Source organism: Elephas maximus, chromosome 23 (assembly GCF_024166365.1).
Source record: "Elephas maximus indicus isolate mEleMax1 chromosome 23, mEleMax1 primary haplotype, whole genome shotgun sequence".
Taxonomy (NCBI): domain Eukaryota; kingdom Metazoa; phylum Chordata; class Mammalia; order Proboscidea; family Elephantidae; genus Elephas; species Elephas maximus.
The window spans coordinates 5219534-5243685 of NC_064841.1; the positions used below are offsets into that span (position 1 = coordinate 5219534).

The window sequence follows — 24152 nt, forward strand, 5'->3', positions numbered from 1 at the left end:
CATGAATGACTTTCTTTTCTTAAATATAACTTACTGGTGTTGTGGACATCTACTTGGTCTTCTTTTCTTCTAGGAAGGGTGCTTTTCTTCTTTTGGGAAACGGCTCTTCCCAATTTCCCAGGGAATCAACGATCAGAATTTCTACACATCCCCCCAACAGACTGGCCTTATCCAACAGGGTTGGCACGTTAACAAAACGGGCCAGTTTTTCTCAGGGATTTGTCCAGTGTGGATGATAGTTAGAAGCCTGGATTCTGGGAAGGGAAGATGAGAACCTGGGAGTGACTGACCATCATAGCTTTCTTGTGGACAAAGCCAGTCTGTGACAGTGTGGACCCATGGAAAGAAGGCCAGGTACTCATACCCACCCCACATTTGGTAATGGGATCAACAACATTTCCAGTTTGGCCTAAACTAGTGTGTTTGATTTCTGCACTTGCAAACCAAAGTCTTGACTAATATAAGCACACATAAGCAGTGAGTCCCTACAAGTCGAAATTGACCTGACGACATCTAACAACAAGCAGTGAGTCACCTGGGATTAGCTGCATTTTCTACCTTCTCTCTGGCCAACCTCTTAATTCTAGCATCTGACCACCAGGTAAAGCATGGTGTCCACCAGATGAAGTGTTTAGGTCTGATCATTGCAATTATCTACTGACTTCTGTCTCACAATCATACGCTGATGCTTAACCTTGGTCAGTGTTTCCCAAATGTCAAGGTTTGCTCTGGCGGGGAGGCCAGATGAGCGAGTGTGGCCAGACCAGTCCACCCTTAGCATGTTCAGAATAAATCAATCAACACTCTAGAGCGCGTGCTTTGTTCTCCCAGAACCACTCCGACTCAGAGCCGTCAGAGGAAGGTCCAGCGGATTCCCGTGCTCTGTGTGAACCAGGTGTCAAACCACCTCATCGACCATGAGATCGGACCTGTCCCGTCAGCCTCCTGACCAACAGCCACTCACAGGAGTTCTTGGCTCTAAGCTGCCCGAAGCACCAAACTGGATAGCTTCTTAAATAAATTAACAAACCTTAAAGTTCAGAGGAAGTGTATTTCTCTTTTTTTACTCAATTTCCCCCCATTTCTCTCCCTTCTATCCTCTTTCCTTTCAAATAACATTTTTAAAGGATTTTTAAAAAGTAATATTTTCTCATTATAGAAAAATTTAAAATGCAGAGAAACAAACCATAAGAACAACAACAAAAGACACAAGAGTCCCTTATGAGACACAGAGACAGCCTCTGTCAATTTTTGGCATAAATTCTTCCACTCCTTTACTATGTAAGGATATTTTAACATAGCTGAAATCATAATGCATATTCAACATTGTGTCCTTTTTGTATTTTCATTTAACATAGTTAAACATTTCCGGCTCTGTAGATTTTCCTCCCTATTTCTTTGGTACTCTAAACAAAGCTGCCGCTAACATCTGAGCATTACATCTTTGGTGCCATATTTCAGGGAACACAGAGCATTCACAGTATGCGTGTTGAGGATCAATAACCCAGGTACTAGACCCTATTCGTTTCTTCCTGGATATAGAGTAAGCTTTACGAATTTACTGTAATTTGGTAAGATCCGATTGGAGAGAGCAAGTCCATTTCTAGGAGTACAGTAAGAGGTTAATACGCCTGATCCCCGCAAAAATTGTTAGGGTCTGGGTAGGAAGGAAATCTGAAGTCCAGGAATTTAGTCGTATTGACTAGGTTTCCCGGTCTTTCTACACTGCCCACGCTGAAAGTTTACCATTATTTCTGGCAAGAGTCAATGCTTGTTTTTCTGCCAGGCTTCTCTTGCACAAACTAAAAGATCTGTGTAGTCAAACAAAACAGAAGCACAGCTTTTTTGGCTATGAAGTTGAAAACGACACTGTCTTAAAGGAAAGGCAAAATACAAAGGAACCGAAGTTAGGAAGACATGATTAAAGATTAGCATGCAATAAACATGTGCCATGTTGATACCAGTCATGCATGGCCCTTCTCTTCGCCTGATCAAAATCAAGTCCCTCAACCCCAGAACCAATGGCCCCCAGATGCTCTGTTAACCCAGAACTAAAACTATTCCCGAAGCCCACTCTTCAGACAAAGATTAGGCTAGTCTATAAGATATAAAATAATACTCGTGAAGAGTGTGCTTTTTAGTTCAATCAGATACACGAGACCAAATGGACGGCTCCTATCTGGAGGCAGGATGAGAAGGTAGGAAGGGACAGGAACTGGATGAATGGACACAAGAAACCTGGAGTGGAAAGGGGGAGTGTGCTGTCACGTTATAGGGACTGTAACTAATGTCACCTAACAATGTGTGTATACATTTTTGCATGAGAAATTAACTGAAGCTGTAAACTTTCACCTAAAGAACAACAACAACAACAAAAAAGATTAGGCAAAAATCAAGTCCCTCAGCCCAGAAGACAGTGCACAAAGACACTTTCGGCAGAATTCTGCCTGTCCTCTAATTATGCTGTGGCTCCATACAGCATTTGACAACCTTCTCACTTAACTTTTGAAAACAAATCAAATAAAAAAGACGACGGTACCTTTGGAAGAATGTGGTGGTAGAAACAAGAGCACACTGGTAAAATAATTTATGTTGTTCAGCGTTGAAGATTCGATTTTAAGTTAGCAGGAAGTGTAACGTTACACAGAAACAGCTCCGTTTGACCTGAACATTTTTTTGAAGCTGTAAATGGGATGGGGGCTTAAATAGGGTGACTAGAACAGAGTTGACTAGGCAAAAAAGCAAGCGTGTAAAATTTTTGGGTTTTTTTGTTCAGAGATAAAAATTTCTGATTTTCTATCTTTCTCGGGTGGAGTCTTACTTTCTTTCCCAACTAATAGATACTTTCTACTTGGAGAACTCCACCTGTGACTACAGGAATGATAAAACCAGAAAAAACAAAAACAAAAACCAAACTCATTGTTGGTTGAGTGGATTCCAACTCAGAGCGACCCTATAGGACAAGGTAGAACTGCCTCATAGGGCTTCCAAGGAGTAGCTGGTGGATTCGAACTGCTCACCTTTTGGTTAGCAGCCAAGCTCTTAGGCACCATCTAAATGCCTAACGTTAACAGCATAGACCCATTAGATAAGGCTTTGGCTCTTTTCCTTTGGATTAAAATGTGGTCTCTATGGATTCAGGAAGTTAGTTGGAATTTTTGAGATTATCTTGTCTAGTAGTTCTTAACTGGAGGGCAGATTAAGGGTAAGGTGGCGCTGGACACATACATATTCTTCTCTTGCTGAGAACCACTGATAGAACCTAATGCTTTGTTCTTTCAGATGGGAAAAGCAGGTGCCCAAGGTTATTTTGACAATAGCAGCAGAATAAGACTAGAACAAGCCTGTTCTCCAAGGATCGCATCCTTTACAGCTTGAACCCATATGGACATTTCAGCATGGAAACAGATTCCTTACCAATGGGTTTTACTGAGAACTTTTTGGTATCTTCATTCCTGAGTTCCATCAGCTCCTGAGAATAAGATACTTTAACCCTTGGTGTGTCAGCTTCTAAACTCTTTCCTTGACCAGCACTTGGCCACAGTCAATGGGTTTACACGTAAGGTTACAGATGGGTCTTATTCGACATGATGACTCCAAATGATTGACATGGCTACCTAAGGTACCAGACTGAGAGGGATCATAAAACTCCCTATGACTCAAGAAAGAGCACCATGTACAATTAATGATGTCCGCATGTGTGAGGAGTGGGGAGGTGTTGGTCTGACTGACTCTCTCCTTGGCCACAGAAAATCTTATATTTATAAAGAGAGGGTATTCAGGCACTGGAAATTTTCTTTCCCAGAAATTTTCACTGAAGTCCTTCCCTAGGGATGGGAGCCTGATGGTTTTAAAGAGCTAACAGTGGGGAGTTAAGTGTCTTTTTATAATTTGTACTAGTCACCCTTCACTTCTGGCTCTCCATCTAGTCTGATGGGATGGGAATTAAATAACTCAGAGACAGTTGGTCTGTTTATGGCTGGCAGCTTCTATCGCTCCAACTACTTACATTACTTAGATATCTTTAAAAAAATTTTTTAAGGAAATATAAACATAAGTATTCTTTATCTATGGTAATGGTGGTGGTGATAAAAGGCGGAAAAGGTAGCTATATCCATGTTCAGTTTGGAACTATATTTTTAACATTTATAATGATTTTAGGAAGAAGTTGGGGAAATGTGTCCATTAAAGTCTCAAGTTAAAAGCCACGGTCTGTAACAGCCCCAAACTGGAAACTTCAAGTGACCATCAACAACAGGATAAATTGTAGTATAGTCACACAACGGAACATTATTCAGCAATGAGAATGAATGAGCCACAACTAAATTCAACAATATAGATGAATCTCGCAAATGTAGCGCTGAGTGAAAGAAGCCAGACACAAAAGAATATGTGCTGATTGATTCCATTTATATAAAGGACAAAAATAGGCAAAGCTAATGTATGATATTAGACAAAAGTCAGGGTAATAGTTGCCCTTGGAGGAGAGAAGTGCCTGGAGGCACTTCTAGGATGTTAGCAGGGCTCTGCTTGTAGGTGCTGGTTACAGGCTGTGCTCAGTTGGATAAATTATACTCTTATGCTTTATACAATTTTTGTATATATGTTATAGTTCAATAACTTTTTTTTACAAAAGGTAAATGGGCATATTTCAAGAGGCAGGAAAACCAATACCCTTCTTTTGGATAGAAATTCTCTTTTATGTTACATTAGGAAAAAATAACTTTTGGAGGTGTGCCTCTTCTATAAAACCTTAAGTAATGAAATGCACCAAACTAGACAGTAGGACAGGAAAAGGGGAGAAGACCCTCGAGAGATGATCTCCCACCAGGGGTTAGACACCTTCCAAAACTCTCCTCAAGTCCAAATTCAGAAAGCAGGCCCATCTGGAGGTGCCGAAGCCTCCCATTTCTATTCAGAAATGCCCTTTCCAAAGCTAGACAGCTGGCCAGTGAGTGACAGGCTCCCAACTTTATTATCTGTGGCGCTACACTGATGCAGCTTTGCCCTTTTCGCATAGCAGCCTCAGGGATGGACTTAATTTTAAAGTCCTGCTTGTAAACCACAAGTGTTATGGATCTCTAGAAAACCATCCGATGGCATTTTTTAAACCCAAAGTTTGTGCTTAAAGCTTTTCATCAATATGATTTATAAGTTTGAAAAGTCTCAAATCTTCATCTGTACATCACGTTACAGATCTTGGTTCCTAACTATGTGTCTCGGAGTAAAGAACTCTACCCGAAATGTCCATCTTCAATGATTACCTATAATAACAGTTACTTAGTCATACATGTAATTTAATAATTAAATATAAAAATTATTATTTAAACATTACTACAAATCTATCAAAAAGACCAAGTTTTGAGAGAGAGCGAGAAATAAATTCTTAGAAAATTGCAGGAGGCCCCAAGAATCTCAACATCAGTCAAAGTGGGTACAACGGACACAGTTTTAGACATTCATTTTTTTTGTCCTAAGAGTGCTTAAAACAAAACGATCTTAGAATCAGCAACTGATAATGGCAAAATTAGTTTCCAACTACCTAAGTCCCAAGGCCCAAATACGTATAAGAAATCCTTGGAAGGTTTCTGAAGGAAAGTAAATGTTGCAAATAAAAGTAAGAAGCAAGGACTTCAGGTGATGGATTCCCACTATCGTGTCTCCACAGTGCTTCTGCTGTCCTGTCTCAACTATTCCTCAATGTCTTTTCCCCCTTTGATGAGAAATCCCAGTCTACATCAACAAGTAGGAAACACTGATTCCAAGTGGCAACATCAAACTGGTAGACCCAATGAGAAACAGAAATAAATGGTAATGTCATCTTTAGAAACGAAGCATTATACAACGAGAAGAAATTGATTTGATAGACATCAGACGGTCTCCTCTTTCCATACCCTTTCCAAAATAACCTAACTTTGTTTTTATTACAATTCCAAAGCAGTTATCATTTTGAGGTCCTCTCAACTCTGTTAAATACTCCCAAGTAATTACGGTGATCTCCGTGGTCTGCTTTCTTTCGCAGAGAGAGTTCCTCATTTCTGGGGTGCTGGCAAGTCTAGCCAAGGGCTACACAGCGTCTCCGGAGGATCACCAAATCCGACATTTCTTTTCTGGATTCATGTATGAATTCTTGGGGCAATTAAAGGCTTCTGAGAACTCAGCAGAGTTCTGCAAAGTCCCAATAATCCTTCAAAACAAACAAAAAAAGTCACCGTCAGCTTTTGCAACCCTTGTTCACACCACTTCGGAAATCCATAGAATTCCTCTCTGCAGACCAAACGAGTAAACGTGGAATTGACAGTTTACAAAGAAAAATGAATTTAAGCTGCTGGAATGGTGTCCCTTCTCATTAACAGAGTTCATAAAAGGAAAAGTGTGTAGAGTGGAGTCTATACAGTGAAGCGTGGGAGTCAAGAGCACAGATTCTGGAGCCAGGCTGCACGGTTTCAATCATGGTTTTGAGTTATATTTATTTAACCTCTCTGTGCCTCAGTTTCCTTTTCTACAAAATTCATATAATTAACAGTAATAATAGGTTGTCATGGGGAGTTGATCATTTATAAACCGTTGTTGGTTGCTGACGAGTCGACTCCAGCTCATGGTGAGCCCATGTGAGCAGAGTAGAACTACTCCACAGGGTCTTCAAGGCGGTGGGATCTTTCAGAGGCAAATCATCAGCCCTGTCTCCCAAGGTGCCTCTGGGTGAGTTCGAACTGCCAACCTTTTAGCTAGGAGTTGAGTGCTTAACCGTTTGAGCCATCCAGGGACTCCACTCCATACATGTTTTTAAAATAAACAAATAATTCATATTTGAAGTTGCAGTTACTAAGAGTTCGGTCAGAGAATAAGAACATCATATCTCACTTTATCTTGTAAGGGCTTACACAATAATAAATACAATTGGCCTTATATAGGTATTTGTTGACTTGATATAGTAGGGAAGACAGTGGATTTTTCCCCAAAAAGGACTCTTTAGAGATTACAAACTAGATTCAGCCTGAATAACTGGAAATGGCTGGCAAGATACCAATTTCTTCTTATCTCTGACCCCAACGGGCAAAAACAACACCGTCCGACACACTTACTGGCACCGAGCAGCGTCAGAGAGGAGATGCAGGCCAGTAAAACAATGCAGAGGTGAGATTTTTGCTTCAACTCTGAACTAGCGCCTTCCCTTCTCCTCCTGGGGCCATCCTTTCACACCCATCTTAGGGCGAGAGGACGAGGTGGAGTAAGAAAGGCCAAAGGCTATTCACTCATTGATGCTTTTCTACTCCTATTTTGTGGGAGCAAGTAACAGGAGAGTAAATTCCGATTTACTGAAATCTCTAAAAATGGCAGATGTACTAACGTGTACAAGACCTCTGCACTCACACTGCCAGAGTGATCTTTAAAAATTTAAATCAGATTATTTAGTTTAACTTAAAACCTTTTTGAAGGAAATTCAGACTCCTAACTATGGCCTCCAAGGCCCCAATGGCTCCGGCCGATATGTCTGGCCTCCTCTGAGAAGGTTTCTCTTCCCATTCCTCTCTAGGCTGGAGCCAGGCTGACCTGCTTTCCATTCCTCAAACCTGTCAAGCTCTTTCCTTCTTCAGGGCTTGCTGCTCATGCTGACCCCCGTCCCTGGAAAGTTCCTTGTGGGTGGTAACCTCGCTGATTCCTTCTCAGCCTCCATGTCTCCACTTAGACTCCACCTCTTCAGACGCCTTCTCTGAATACTGTGTAAGTTACTTCTTCCGCCTGTACTGTCACCATCAGACCATTTTTCACAATTTATGGTCTTTACTGACACACCGACTGGATGGTAATCTCTATGAGGGCAATGTGTATCTTGCTCCCTGCTGTACCACAATGCCTGGCACAGTGCTTTGCACACTGCAAGACACAGTGAATACTGGGTGGGACCTAGTTGTAGTGACTACCTATAGAGGGGTTTTAGGGCATTCTGAAGGAAAACATTACTCAGTGCTTTTGTTATTTGTTGCTGTAGACCAACTAGGTGGGAAAGAAAGCATTTCATTTCTCTATCCCCATTCCAGACATTCATATGGCATTTCCAAAAGTCTGATCCCCTAATGTGTCACCTGTCACCACTTCAACTGGCCCTCCAAGCCCCATCACCACAACTCCCCTATCCTTCAGAGAGGACACAAACTTTTGCAGTTTCACAGAAGACAATTAAAAGGAATCTTCCTAGAATGTGTATGTGTGGGGGGCGGTGTGCTAGAGTTTGCAGTAGGACCAGAGCTGGGCAATTTACATCTGTTAGTCTACTCAAACCCAAACTCATTGCCATCAAGTCAATTCCGACTCATCAAGTCGATTCTGACTCACAGCAAGAGTAGAACTGCCCCATAGGGTTTCCAAGGAGCAGCTGGTGGATTTGAACTGCTGACCTTTTGGTTAGCAGCTAAATGCTTAACCACTGTGCCACCAGGGCTCCAGTTCACTCAAGAGGGAGAAAACTGGCCTCTTCAAGGCTGGAGAGGGGTCTAGTAACAGCAAGTGGTGTCAATGACAAGAACTTTCCTCCCACTTCTGAGCAGGGGAAACCCTGGTGGCATAGTGGTTAAGTGAAAGGTCAGCAGTTTGAATCTACCAGGTGCTCCCTGGAAACTCTATGGGACAGTTCTACTGTGTCTTGTAGGGTCACTATGAGTTGGAATTGTCGGAATTGACTTTACGGCAACGGGTTTAGTTTTGGTTTTTTTGAGCAGGACTCTGAGAAGATGCCTGATAGGATGGTATGTGGCTACTGGGGTACCAGAACATGAAGAACTGTGGCAGGAAATGGAGCCACTGACTACAGGTGGATCACCCACCTATACCTTGGTAGTGACAAGTGCAAACTGAAGCTGGAGGCTATTCCCTAACTTCTAGACATGTGATGCCTTTGGATTTCTGTATAACTCTAGTATGGGGAAAAACTACTGAAATTAAATGTCTCACCTGCTGGCTTAGGGTGGGAGCTTAGAGCTTAATTTGATTAAAAAAAAAAATATATATATACATATATATATAATAATGTGTCATTTCTTACATCTGAATGTTCAAGAACAAATGCACTCCTTGTCAAATACACTGTCAAATACACTGTCAAATACACTGTCAAGAGTGATCATATATGGAGGAATTAAAAGATCTCAGACATCAGGGATTTGCACTGGTCTTTTAGGTTCTAGGGTCAAGGACTCTAAGATGGAAAAGGCTTTGACTTCTTTTAATCCAGTCCTTTCCCAATGCAGGAAGCCCCACATACTAGCTGGGGCATAGTCATGACATTGGCCTGACCGTTCCTTGTCCTGAGAAGCAAGCTTCTGGGCTCACAGGACAAATATTTCAGAGTTATTGATGGGTACAGATGCAATTTTGCTTTTATTTTATTACTTTTTTTTTTTTTTTTCCAAAAGATAATGTCTTAGGTAGTTATGTGGGGACAAATATTTCAGTAAAAATGTCCAAACCCAGGACTGAATTCTACCTGTCTCTTAAAAATATTAAAGAAATTAAAATACAACCTCAAAGAAAGTCTTCCTAAAGCACTATTGGGAGTTAGCAACGTAGAGACGCTCCATCAGCTCTCCATCATTTCCTTCCATCTCAACACTCCACTTAGATAATCTGATGCTGAATAAATAGGTCACCAACGCACTGGGGTTTTCATGCATTTTCCTAGGGCTCTAATTAGTGTTTCGTTGTTTATAATATCAAATCTTCAGATGGATGATATAAATAATCCATTTTGAAAATAGATACATTATTAATAAAATGAATCATTTCTCTAAGAGACGGGTTGTCTTTCATTAATATAACATAGAGGGCTTACATGAATTTCAGGCTCTACGAAAACTATGTCGTTCTCGTGCTTATGTGTAAAATAACAGAAAGTAATAAAGGCTCTTATTTCCTTGGCAAATAATCCCTTGTGTTCAAAATATCTAAAAGATATGGGGTTTAACGTCATGTGACAAAGAATGGCCTTTATGTCATAGAATATATCCGACGATGTCTGCCCACAATTAACTGTATTTTTAAATTACTTGATGAGCTTTTGCAATTCGTGGGCCCTCAAACACTCTTTTGTTACTTCCTTTAAAGGAATGACTTGGCTGTGAAGTTGGCTATCATTCATGAATTGACTATCCAATCATTACTATTAATTAATTTTCAGGAGTCCTTACAATTAAGTTATATTGACCAGCATATTTTGCACTACAAATTCGTGAAGAAATAAATGCCTGAATAGATTCCTAGGTATCAGGCAAGGGTTAACAAGTGTTAATAGGAATTTCATAAGGCTCGTCAAAATCCATACTGACATTTATAAAGGTATCAGAAACCAATGCTAGTATCTAGAGTAAACGGAGGAAACATCAGTATTTCAAGGATGGCTTAACCTAAGCATGCCCTAAATCATCAAAATGGAAGGCACAAAAGAGACATATTGCTTGAAAATGTCTGCACAAAATACTAAAAATAATATTCTTTCAAAAATCTTAAAAATTAAGCTGTGGTGGAACATTTCATACATCGTGAGATGGTGTTAGTCCTGTAAAGAGTCCTTTTTTGAGCAATCAGAGCACATAAATTACCACCATTAGAATCTACGTAGCATTGGGACCATTTTGTCTACTTTGACTTGCTGTAAAAACTGTCAAATCCTCACATGTGATACAGAAATATTACATCTGAATAACTTTAGGAACACATTTATCGATTATAGTAAAAACTTTCATAACAAATAACCATTCCCTGGAGTTGACTGCAGATGGTTTATTGAAAAGTGGGTTTCCAAAAAGAAGTCGATAAGTTTAAACCAAGGATTCAATTTCTAGAATATTAAGGGAGAACAACCTTTTTGAATACTAAAAATTTTAGAAGTTTATTTAAAAATACATAAAGCTTTAGTTAGGGAAGAACAAAACAATAATAGAGTTAACAAATGTGTTTTATAGATTCATCTTTATATCAAGTATATTTTGTGTTTTGTTTTTAAAACTGACTATTTAAGCATAAGTTTATGAGATCTCCTTTCATTTCAGAAATATTTCTACATAAACCACCACCCATAATTTTTGAATAGTAACTTAATATCTACCAGCTTTTAAGGTTCTTTAAAAAAATGTGTCTCGCTTTTTGTACAGTCAGGAAGCAGACTGTTTCCAAAACTAAATGTACCCTCAACCTTTTGCCAAGGAAAGCCCTTTACCTCCAGAGAAAATAGGAATTTCCTTGACAAAAGGTTGGCATTCCATTTGCCCTTTAGAAAAAAATGCCACATACTTCTCTTATTATGAACGAAAAATAATCACAAAGGAGCATCTTTGGGGACAGAACAAAGAAAATTAAAGTTAAAAATAATTGCACATATTTATAATGAAATACTGTTTTCATTAAAACTGAAGGTAGAAAACAGTTACTACTTACTTACATGTTACGTAACCAGCAATCAGTTCTTGACATTCTGAACCACGCCAAAACTCATTGCCATTGAGTCGATTCTGACTCAAAGTGACCTTATGGGACAGAGTAGAACTGCCCCATAGGGTTTCCAAGGAGCTCCTGGTGGATTTGAACTGCTGAGCTTTTGGTTAGCAGCCATAGCTCTTAACCACTATACCACCAGGGTTTCCCTGAGCCACGCAGAACGTAAGAAATGACAAAAAGTCTTTTTCAGCTGACATAGAATGTTGAAGAGTCCACAGGATTGTTAAGTTGTTTATACCTCCCTTATCTAAAAATAATTTTCAAACACACACTATATGATAACCCATCGTTGTCAAGTCGATTCCCACCAGGAGCTAATTATCCAATAGGCAAGGTAAGCATGGGCTTACTTGTGCTTACTTACTAATTTCACATGTAGCTGTAAAGGGATCTAGAATTTAATATTCAAATGTTGGTAAAGTGATTGTCTTTCGATCCCGTGTTCTCTGAGATCTTCTAATTTGGAAAGAACTTTAGATATTTTCTAACTCAACCTTCTACTTTGTGGAGCATTTTTCTCCAGCCACTTGATAACTCTTTCTCTGCTTCAATGCACTCTGTCCTGGAGCTTTGGGAACAACCTTGTTGCATGTCGGACAACCTCTAGTAGAAAGTTTCTCCATATGTTGCCAGGAATCTTTCTTTGGAACAGCTATTCATTGGTTCTAGGCTTAAACCATTCACAACCTGTTATGTCTTTGTGCTACTGTTCTGGGGTGACATCTTTGTCGGAATCCACCAAGCACTGCACCTGGCTCACATATATTCTGAGGATAAGGACAATCACGGCAATCAGCTATTCTTGTGTGAACATGATATTTTACCCTGACGTGTTCTGTTGATCCTATCTTTGGCCCTCAAATAAAAACACTGAATTACAACTTTCATTAGAAGGAGCTAATTCCAAATCTGACACTGATGGAGCCAATATATGAGCACCGCGACTGGCGCTCGTACCCACACACCTGAAATTGCCTGGGCTGTGCACGTCTGTTTTAATGGAGTTGATGGCATACTCTGGCCTGTAGGTCCCACACCACACCTAGGGGGAGAAGTAGAAAAAAGCAGAACGGTGATCCCAGGTTAGATCGAGGATCATTTCTTGGAGTTTTACTTGGTCAGGTTGGTGGGAAAACAAACTTCCCACTTCAGAAATTTAATTGGAGTTTTGTATTCCTCAACTATTTACTCTTCAAATAACATTCAGTGATAGACAACTAGGAACATAATTATTTGTCATTAATATGATCTGACAGTCTGTTATACACAATGAAAGCTGGTCAAGTCGAATGCAATGTCACAATTGATTAAAACAAGAAAACTCAGCCTGCAATACCTAACTTACTGTGAAATTATAATTTGAAAAAATTTTCATATCTATCAATCAAGAAAGATACAATACCTGGGCAAAGTTCAAGAAGAACAGCTGTTTGTGGTTTAGGTCAAGTCCAGGAAGTAATTTTTCCTCACCACTCTTTTTAACGTAATTTTGATAAGCCTAGGCAGTTAATGAAACAGAAACATGATGTTTATCATTTCAAAGCTTATATATAAATCTGTTCAAAAAACCATGTAATCAAATAATTAACCTTTTATATCACAGTCACCATAATAAGATATTTAGATATGGCAACCTGCTACTATTTCACAGATTAGAAAGAATAACTCAAATTTCTGAGACGAATGGGATGCTGATTAGGAGATGAAAAGAGTCTGGGGGATGCCACATGATCAGTAAATGTCTCTTAAATGAATGGATGACATTAACTAAGTGCTGACAAACTTCTCTAAATGCTGTTCCGTAAATAGATGGGTAAGTCCTGCCAATTGGAGAGATGGATCGCCAAGGGAGTTTGCAACTGCCATATTTAGCCTAGTTAATGGTCTTAGCAAAACAGACTCACACCAGACTTCAACAGTTTAAATAATTCTTGCCAACAGTCAAAGGATTCTCTTGATATCCTTAGAGGCCCAGTATCCTATGATTCTCAGGGTAAGGAGCTATTCTGATACCCTAAAAACAGGACAAAATAGACTGAACTTCCGTTACATTAACCCACTGCTGTCGAGTCGAGGCAGGAATTTACTGAACTTGCTTGAAAAATGTAGTTGTCCTCTACTAAATAGGCTTAAGAAAGGGATTGACAGCAAACTTTCTGAGATGTATCACTTGCATTTTAGTAGAAAGGAAAGTGATCAATTAGATGATTAGAAGATATATTTCATTTCTTCCTATTCCCCATCAATATAGCTTTACTGAGTCTCTGTTGCTGTTGTTGTTAGGTACTGTCAAGTTGGTTCCAACTCATAGTGACTCTATGTACAACAATGAAACGCTGCCTAGTCCTGCACCATCCTCACACTTCTGCTAGGTTTGAGCACACTACTGCAGCCACTGAGTCAGTTCATCTTCTTGAGGGTCTTCCTGTTATGTGACAATGCTGTGGACGTGGGGAAGGCTTGTGTCTGCTCTCCGTTAAGGGGTTCACAATGTGACATTGGGACAGGTCAGTACCTGTTACAACTTCATGTATTTTCAAAGCGTAATGAAATATGTGCACAATGGTAAGTTGCTTGTTTTAGTTCTGCACTTGCTGTAGGTGAGCACCTTCATGGAAGCACCACTAACCCAGACTTTGGCTAGCTTTTTTAAACAGAAATTCTCAATCTGGTTGTGTATTAGAATCACCATGGGAGTATTATGAGTGCCAATGCTTTCTGCCTCCAGCCAAGATGAAGTGATAGAAATTAAATTTAACTCTCACCTGAAACAACCAAACAATGGACAAAATGTATGAAACAATGGTTTGCATGGCACTAGACAACCCGGAGAAAGGCTTGATCCCTGAGAGACGTAAACAAACAAGTGAGTTCAACAATTGCCCCAGCTTATTGCCTTGAGAGTACCCAGGTCAGTATGGAGGGAGGGAAAACCCAGGTGGAGCCCAGGGGACTCTTTGAGTTGAGGAGAAGGAACTGCACAGGTGAGGAGAGGAAAGGACAGACGAGGACAGGAAAGAGGAAGGGAGGAGAGAACAGAAGAGGAGAGGAGCCTGACTCTACCCTGGGTCACCTTACTCCCTGTATGCTCTTGAGTGGACCTGCTTATTCTCTACCTGTGACCTACCCCAGGGTTGAGAGGAAGGCTCAAAATTACCCTCACTCCTCCTTGTTGCTTCTGAGACCATTATTCTTCCACCCGTGTGTGAAAATCCCTACACTTTCTTGTGGACGTGGCACCCATTAGACCATCCTTTAGTCCTTGTTCAGATCATCAAATAATGACATCCTCTAATTCACATCTCATTCAATAACACATTCCTGCATCTACAACAGGATCAGTATCAAACACATTAAAAAAAAAAAAGACCAACCAGTTGCCATTGAGTTGACTTCAGCTGATGGCAACCCCAAGTGTGTCAGAGTAGAACTGTGCTCCACAGGGGTTTCAATGGCTGATTTTTTGCAAGTAGATCACCAGCCCTTTCTTCTGAGGCACCTCTAGGTGAACCTGAACCACTAATCTTTTAGTTGGCAGCTACTCACCTTCACTACTTGTGCCCCCTAAGGACTCCACCAATCACACAGTACAGCTCTTCACAAGTATTCGTGAATGCAAGAATGAATGGAGGCCTAAATGAGATTCTAAGGATTGTTGGTTACATTCATACACTCCACTCCTCTGGGTGTAACAGTTTGGCTGACTACAAGGCCACCTACTAGAGAAAAATCATATCAGCCCTTTCCTGTATCATTGTAACTGAACCACGTTTAATGTTATGTCTGTGGTTTGTGCTGATTATTCTTCCCAAATGGGGCTTCAGGGTTCTGGTCACTAAACTACTTGGTAATCCTGAAATCATCCTTCTCGTGGAGCAACTTTTCTCAAAAACTTATCTCACTGATTATTTCTTAGAAAAATGTCGTTTCTTCTCAGGAACCTGCGTATTTCCTCATATCTGTTGATGTAGCATCCCATGGTTCTTCTTCTTGGTTTCTTGGAGGCTTAGAAACAGATTTTGAGCTCAGTCACAGCAACTGTACTGACCCTTACGGTTCACATGCTTATAAACCCCTTTCTCTGCATTTTCTATCCATTACTTATTGCCTGTATCATAGGCTCCTTCTACAAAATGCTTTAAATGAATAAATATAATAAACAAATACTCTAACCACTAAAATGGGAAGAAAATATTATTACTCACTCTGTATGCTTGTCCAAGACCGCCATTATCTGCAATATTTTCTCCCAAAGTATTAATTCCATTGAGCTGTTAAAAAAAAAAAAAAAAAAAGACCCTAACTGCATTAGAATTAATTGTTAGGAAAAGTATTAACAATTCACTTAAGATTTAACATATGTAAAACTTCCCGAGAGAATGGGGATGACATACGTGCTGTCCACCTGCAAGGTCCCATGAGAAGTTTCCATACTGGTACACCATGCACTTGGATTGTTCTTTAAAATTATTTGCAGATTGTTGACTCCACCAGTCAACAAGGTCTCCATCCTTGTTAAAATTTCTACCTGTAATAAATTTATTTAAGTAAAATGGCAACCCATTACAACAAAAATTACAATAAGATGTCTCAACTCAAAGTTCAGGGACTGAAATATCATTGTGGAAGAGAACATTAAATTGGACAGATGATGAGAAAAACCATTGTTCTTCCTCATCCCCAGGGTTAATAAAGCCTGAACTGCCAGGCTGCTGTTGTACTTGATATTTCTTCTATTTTTGTCGTGATAAAAACATATATAACCCAACATTCGCCAAATTCAACATGTTTTACCTGTACTATTCAGTGACACTGATTACATGAATTATAACATGCAACCAACCGTTACCCATGGTCATGACCCAATGGACTCTTGATATCTCAGCTGAGATGACCACGTAGAATGTTCCTGAAATTCTACCTTGTTTCTCTTGCACGGTTTTCATCTGAACCACATCTGTTTAATTTGGTATTTTAAGATTTTAAGAAGGCAATGATTTTATTCCAGAGTTCAGTTACTATTCTTATCCCCTTCATGAGATGCTGGAGGCTCACACCCTCCCTCTACTTTGAGCACAAGGAAAAAGTCTCCTTTGCCCCCTAATTTCCCTGGCCTTTTCCCGCTGACCTTAAACTACTCTGATCTTTTCCCTCTTTGAGTTCCAACAGCACTTACGAATGTCATATGTTTTTGCACTTAATTGTATCATCTTTTAAATATTAATCTACCTATAGTGAATTAAAAAAAAAAAAAAGGATTATGAGGCCAAGCTGTCTGAACTCATATCCTGGTTTCACCAATTCCTAGCTCTGTAACTCTGAGCAAGTCCTTTCTGTGCCTTTTTTTTTTTTCTATTTCAAAAATGGAAAGAGTAAGAGCACCTACCTCTTAAGATTATTGTATAGTTTAATTGAGTTAATAATATAAAATTTGCAGAGTCATTATCAGGTAGTAGATAGCCAGTAAATACTGTTATTATTAATATCATGTTTGCAAGCGTTATTTTCCTATCAAGTATGTAAGGTCAGTGATGGCAGGGACCAGTGCTTCCTTGGGACGCCTAGTGCTGTGGATGGCACTGAGCTGATATTTAGTAAATCCTTTATGAAATTTTACCTTTCTTGTCTCCTTCTCTTTCCTGGCTCTCCAGACATGGAACTCATTAAGGCTTAGTTAACATCGCTCTACTTTCTTTCTACATGTGAACTCATCTTTGCTATAGCTTCAACTGTCACCTCTTTACAACCATCTCACATCTTTACATACTTCTCAACATTCATTGAAACGATAAATGCATTTTGCCACTTGATGCAGTGCCTGCTGTTTGCAAAGCCCTGAACTAAATTCTAGGAATAAGATGGAAAACAAACAAACGACAAACAAAAAACCCAGAACAAAATAAATCACTGACGACAAACACCTTTAAGAGTCTTATGGACACTGCCACTTGGATACACAACAGTTTCTGAATTTACAACTGATTTCTAATTTTAAGACAGGAACTCTGTCCTCTAAGAGTGTGGAGAAATGAGACATATACAGTCAAGAAATAAGACTAGGCATTATCACCATGTTGATAAACTTCACAATTTTTTCTCAATGTATTTGTTTTAGTCCGTCAAAATAAAGCTCACATGGTTTACCTCGATATTAGAAAAAAATTTTTATATTCTTAAGCAACAACTTAAAAGGAACACTGAAAGTAAAGTGATTATACGACCCAATGATACACTGATGAATGTGTTTTTGTACTGATAATTCATTAATGACTCTTAATTCTGTTTATTAGAATATATCTTAGCCAAAGCAAACTATAAACTGTCCTTTACCATTGTCATCGAAGCCATGGGTGATCTCGTGTCCTATGACCATGCCGATACCCCCATAGTTCAGTGAGTTAGACTGCTGGGCGCTGAAGAAGGGGGGCTGCAGGATGCCAGCTGGAAAGACTGCAAAGAAAGAAGATACTCAAGGTGATTTGTGGCATTATTCTATGAAGACAGCCTGGGCTTGGCTTCCTGCCTGCTAAGCTGAACAGCAAGTCCGTTTCTCTTAGTTGGATACAAATACCTTCTATGATAGAAACGAATGCAGGTCTTTTATTATTGATGACAACAAAGAGGTCATCCAAAAATAGCATCGTGATCTATGATTTATAATCCCAAAGGGCATTTTACAATCTTTCTGAAGATTGTTTTCTACTGCAAGGAGTTAGGGCAAGGAATAATTATAGTCTCCACCCAGAAGGTTCTTGTCTTATTGTAAAAATGTGGATGCAAGCAGAAATAGTTACTCAATAACACACGGTACTTTTAATGCTGTCTCTACAACTTTATTCACCTACAGCAGTTTATTAAGCAAACAGAGCCACACAATCTGAACTACCCCTCAATCGCACAACCCTATTTTATTTTCGTTGAGGCACCTATAAATACGCTTATATTCTGTTTATTTCTTCACTTATGCTTTGTGTCTTTCCTTTTTCTGTCTGCCCCACTCTCACCCCAGCACCTGAAACACTAATCCTCTGAGAACAGAAATTTGTGTGTCCGTCCATTTATTTTTTGTTTGTTTGTTTGGGTCCATTCATTTATTCAGTTCATTACCCCTAGCACCTAAAACTAGTATCGGGAACATAATAGGAGCTCACGAAATGTGTTAAATAAATGAATAATCAATGCTAATCGAATGAATACTCAATTTACGATGATGTCTCAAACATTTCGGTAAACAGCTTGTAGTTTTTATATTTCTACTCTGACATCTGCCATAACTCGGCAAATTTCTCCCCATAGACGCCTGACAAACTCTTTGAATTTAGCACGTTGAATACCAAAATCACCATTCTCCCTTCTAGGCCACCGCTTTTTTGACTTTATTACTTTTGCTAGTGGCATCTGAAGTACCTTAATCATCCAAAATGAAAATTTAGCATTTATTTTTGGAGCCTCCTTTCTTTTGCAAAGTTTTTTATGGTCTACGTAAACAAAGACCACATCATATACCTGCTTTCCAGTCACATCCCTCGTGTTTATTTGTTGATCTCTCCCTTCTCAGTCTTGCTGTCACTATGACAGTTTGCAATCTCATTCCTTGTCTCAAGGATTACTTACACTAATCTCCTAACTGGTCTTCCTACTTCCTGTTTTACCCAACTCTAATCTATCCTAAACCTAATCTATCCTCTTAATCTATCCTGCAGCTAAATTAATCTGTCTAAAGTGCAACTCTGGTCATTATCACTTTCATGCTTTAAAAAAAAAAAAAGAAACCAGTGGCTTATCGTTGCTCTCTAAACACAAAATCTTCAGCCTGGCCTTTGATGCCATCCATGGTCCTGTCTACCTTTCTAGTCTCCCCGACGCCTTTTCCTTCCCTATCCCATCCCATCATCCTCATATAATGTATACGCCCACCAAGCTATACTTACATATTCTCTCTCTCTGTCTCTACACACACACACACACACACACAGAGTCACACACACTGTTTTTCTTTCTTTCATTTTTTTAGAAATACACAGTTTCTGAAATACTCTAACCACCGGAACTTTTTTCTGTTCTCTTGGAATATATTTCCCCCTGTTTTATATTTTAAAAGATCATCTCTTTTGGACCATGATGTTTGAGGTGGTTAATTTTTGACTTTAGAAAGAAAGTAAAATTAATGTTCACATTTTAATACTTTTATCTTTTATGTTTTAAAACACTGGTATCCACCCACTGAAATACCATGTTCTGTAATCTAAAAACAAAACAAACTTTATATCAATATTTGTTAACATGCAAAGCCCTGGGTGTTGCTATTGGGATACAAAGAATGTAAGAGAAAATCCCTGACCTTAGGAAACTTAGCATCTAGTTTACATGGAGTAGCAGATGTTGTTTCTTTGCCTCTCAGGTCGGGGGAGCATGATATTAACTGCATGGGTGTCAGAGATACACATTAGGTATTTAGAGGAGACTAAAAATACTTTGTCTCCAGACCTTCAAAAACAAATGAAGAAATTTGTTTTACCTTTCAAATGACAAAAAAAATTTTTTTGTCTTTAGAGAATTCTGATGAAAGTTACACCTCGCATGCAGCTGCCTGAGCTATCAACGGTGCCAAGAGATTATTTTTAGCTTAAAGGATAAAAATTAAGCACAGTACTTTATTAACTTAAAGTGAACACTATCTCCCACACTATGTACTTCGATTCAAATCCACCCGTTATATAAAACGCTCTTATGAAACCTGCTATCAAGACTAAACATTAACTGTAAAGATTCTGCTCCATTAATTATACCCTGATATGACAGTCTTTGGAGCTCTGGTAGCACAGTGGCTAAGAGCTTGGCTACTAACTGAAAGGTCTGCAGTTTGAATCTACCAGCCGCTCCGTGGAAACTCCATGGGGCAGTTCTACTTTGCCTTACAGGGTTGCTATGAGTCAAAATCGACTCAGTGGCAATGGGTTTGGTTTGGCTTTGATACACCATTCTTCAGGCAAGTGATACAATTTTCATGGCTCATATTAATACTAGTCTCCAAGTTCAGCATTGCAAATTACGATTTTCCCCTTTCACTCTGTCAGCTAAATATCTGAGATGAGGGTTTTTCCCATTAGTCTGTTATCGGCAGACTTTACAACCATTGTATCCAACCAACTGCTTAGTTGTACAGTTTTTATGTTCACGATTATCAAAGACTTAGTTAATTAAATAAGTCATTGGTCAATGAAACAAAAGATTATACATCCCCTTCCCTAGTTTATTTATTTATTTTCATTAAGGTCACCATTTTAGAATCTTCCATACAAATCTGGAGCCTGCAAAACAGGTAAAATCAAGTTTTTTTTTTTTTTTGGTGGAAAAAAAAAAATCAAACACTCTTTTTTTATAATAACCAGAGCAGAAACATTTTGGAAACATTTACTCTTAATTTTCAAGACTGAAAATAATACTGCCAGAAATGAGTAAGGCACTTCAGGAAGTTTGATTATCTCGAGGCATTTGTAGACCACCCAGGCTGTATACATCAAATAACCCATACATTTCCTGACAATGAAAAAAGGTGATCGTGAAAAGATCCCTGGTACTTTTTTAATGAAAAGGGAGAACACAGCAATTATAAGACTCCCCATCTGAACCGATCACTTGTGTGGACCATACTTTAAGGTTTAATGAGATGGTTGAAGAGTGCTTGAAACTTGTATTTGACAAAACATTCATACGTAGTTTTCTTAATGACAAAGGTGGCTCCTGGAGCTTCAACAAGCAAACGTGAAAGGAAGTCGAAGCAGTGAATTAAACAATTTTAGTATTATCAGGAAACTTTTAAAAATACCTCCTTGTCCTGGAAGTTGCCTTTTGTTGCTATTGATGTGAAGTAGCAGGGGTACAACAAATTTGAAATTTAGCCTACGTGTGTGAGTTCTGACAAAAAAGTGGTGGGACATGAATTAAAAAGGAAAAAATTGATATGAATAACAACTTATTTTTTAACCTAACAATGTAAAATGACCAATCCCATAAAAAATTGTATGTGATCTAATTTGGGGTTATTTGGGGCATGGGAAGGCATTATAAGACGCATACTATTTTGTACCAACTCAATTTTGTAATGCACATCTCACAAAACCCATTAAGTCAGGGTTGCAGACTATGTATGCATGTATGTACAGGCTCACAAGTTCCTATCAAGGAGGAAGATGGAGACACGGATCTTCGGTTATCTTTAGTTAAGACAATCCCCACTTTGAAGGCTTAATGAACTGTCACAGAGAAATAATTGCACACGTCAAAGATTTCTCCTCTTGCGTGACACTTCCCCCTTCTCTGAACTGCTGTTTTTAGCAGACAAACATATGAAAACAGGTTAACAATTTTATTTCGTATTTCCATCAGCTGAGATTATCTTGACACACTTTAAAAAGATCTTATATATTAAGGATGTTTATGACAGACACTTCTTGATTATTCAGAGGATAACTGTCTACTTTGTGAAACGTTAGGCCACTTTCACTCTTTTTCCTTTTGCTGTGTTGCTTGTTTGGGTCAAGGGGATTAAACTCAAAATGAACACTGTCAGGTCTAGCTTGATCAGGGAATCTTGGAGGCAGACCAATTTTGAGTCACCTGCAGGGATTTAGGGTAACTGAGAGTCAATCAAGTCCCTTCTTGACCTAAACTGCCTGGACCTGCTCCAGAGACAGGCTGAAGGGATGAACAAGCCAGAGTGGTTCTAAAGAGGATCTGTCAGGCTCTTGTCTGTGCATAAACCAACTCCTGGTCTGGTAGGATCCAAGGTCCTTCCTGAGCAGGCTTAAAATGAAACTTAATATGTCCAAATGCAAACTGATATCTTGGCTGCCTCCATTTGTCCTGGTATTCCACTGAAAATTAATTTATTCTGTTTGAGTCTCAATCTTGAATGAACTTGACCCTACATCGATAGAAGGAGTGAATATTAAAAGCGATAAGAAAGAGATAAAGAAAGGCATTTCTAAGGAAAGTTCGGAGTGGTTTCCAGGAATACATTAGGATGGACTGCACAGATTCTAAGTTGATCATTAAGCAGACTCTGGTCTGGGTTTGGGTAATCATTTCCCTAGCTGGGAAACATATTAGCCTAGACTTTGAGCTAAATGATTTTAACCCAAGTATGCATGCCTTAATTATTATCTATATGTGATATAAAGACATTCTTGATTACTTTGCATAATTCATTTTCATGTCACGTAGCAAAGTAGAATTCCAGGTGGGTTAAAGTTTTACTCCAAAAGCAAAAAACCATAAAAATACTAGAAGGAAATGTAGATAACTTCTTAATTGAACTCTTCCTAGGCTTAAAAATGGAGCCGTGGTGGTGCAGTGGTTAAGCATTTGGCTGCTAACCAAAAGGTCAGCAATTCGAACCTACCAGCTGTCCCTTAGAAACCCTGCAGGGCAGTTCTACTCTGTCCTATAGGGTCACTATGAGTCAGACTCGGCTTGACAGTGGGTTTGGTTTTGGTTTTTAGGATTAAAAGCAACAAAAAGGTATTATCAAGGTTTAAAATAAAAAAGGATATAATTTTTTAAGGGTTTGTTTTTTAGTCAACGATAAAAATCTTACAGAATTTTCCATCATTTCTAACCCAATTGATAGCAAAATTAAAGAAAAATGAGGCTTAGGGAAGGTTCTGAAATATAAAAAGAATAGTTAGAATAATGCTGAGATTATCTTTCCTCTGGATTTTGGGCCACAGTTAGGAATGAATGGCTGGACTGAAGACAATGGGGGAAGCTTCCTCTACTGTTTTTTAGAATATCTCTGGTAGCACGGAATCAGTGGGTGCTTTCTACATACTCAAATCTCTTGTGAAAAGGGCCTGATTTATGTCATAATTAAGACAGACAGAATTTAAAGATGTACAGGTCTTCCCAGGAAGAGAAAAAGAATGTTTTTTATTAAGTCATTCATTTCTTCATCACACCATTCATTCACGTATTAAACTTCCTCACACCCTGCTGTAATATTACTATTAGTGAACACACCATTTTTTTCTCTTCTGATTGAAGTGAAATCACAAAGTGGTCACATCGATATAATTTCATATGATCCAACCTAGTATATTTGACCTGTCAACGTTCTGAGCTCCTTGAAGCTTTCTGGAATGAAGATGACACAGAATTGGACCATCCACTGGAGCCAGCAGACAGAACTGCCCAACACTGTAACTCTGAAAAGTTGGCTCTTGCCACTTTAAGACGCTGATGCTTAGAAAGTCTTAAAGCCAATTTAATTTTACGGAGACATATTTAAGGGACTTTCAATCGCAAAAAGTACTTAGAAATAAGATAAAACCATTTTAGTTATAAATGGCAAGATTACAAAAGAAACAAAACTGTTTAACATGATTTGTACAAATTTAAATTTTGCCATTACAGTGAAAAAAGTTACTAGGATGCATTTAGCTATCAAGAAGTATATTCAATAAATCAGTAACTCAGCCTCGGCTGTTTCTTTTTTTTTTTTCTTGAGGTATTGTAAGTTGGTCATACAACACACTGCAGGTTGGGAAAAAAAAGAGAAATATTAAAGAATTATTTAGAAATACGCCTTACCTATCTGGTTTCTGCCTGAAGAGTAAAATGCATTGACTACAGCTGCTCCGCTTATCCACCTACGGAAAACA

The 24152-nt window shown here is 38.9% G+C and overlaps 1 protein-coding gene across 4 annotated transcripts in view; it reads right to left on the reverse strand.

The window, feature by feature from the left end:
- Positions 1 to 463: 463 nt before the first annotated feature.
- Positions 464 to 24152, reverse strand: part of MME (membrane metalloendopeptidase) — a 134536-nt gene continuing 110847 nt past the window's right edge. For 3 of the 4 annotated variants that reach the window (XM_049867423.1, XM_049867420.1, XM_049867422.1), the window contains exons 17-23: positions 24082 to 24140; positions 17821 to 17940; positions 15885 to 16018; positions 15696 to 15761; positions 12893 to 12988; positions 12456 to 12532; positions 464 to 6187 (exon numbers count right to left, since the gene is read on the reverse strand). In XM_049867423.1, the coding sequence (XP_049723380.1) occupies positions 6088 to 6187; positions 12456 to 12532; positions 12893 to 12988; positions 15696 to 15761; positions 15885 to 16018; positions 17821 to 17940; positions 24082 to 24140 (652 nt within the window). In that variant the 3' untranslated portion in view covers positions 464 to 6087. The remainder of the gene's footprint in view (positions 6188 to 12455; positions 12533 to 12892; positions 12989 to 15695; positions 15762 to 15884; positions 16019 to 17820; positions 17941 to 24081; positions 24141 to 24152) is intronic. The other variant, XM_049867419.1, reaches the window with a different exon arrangement.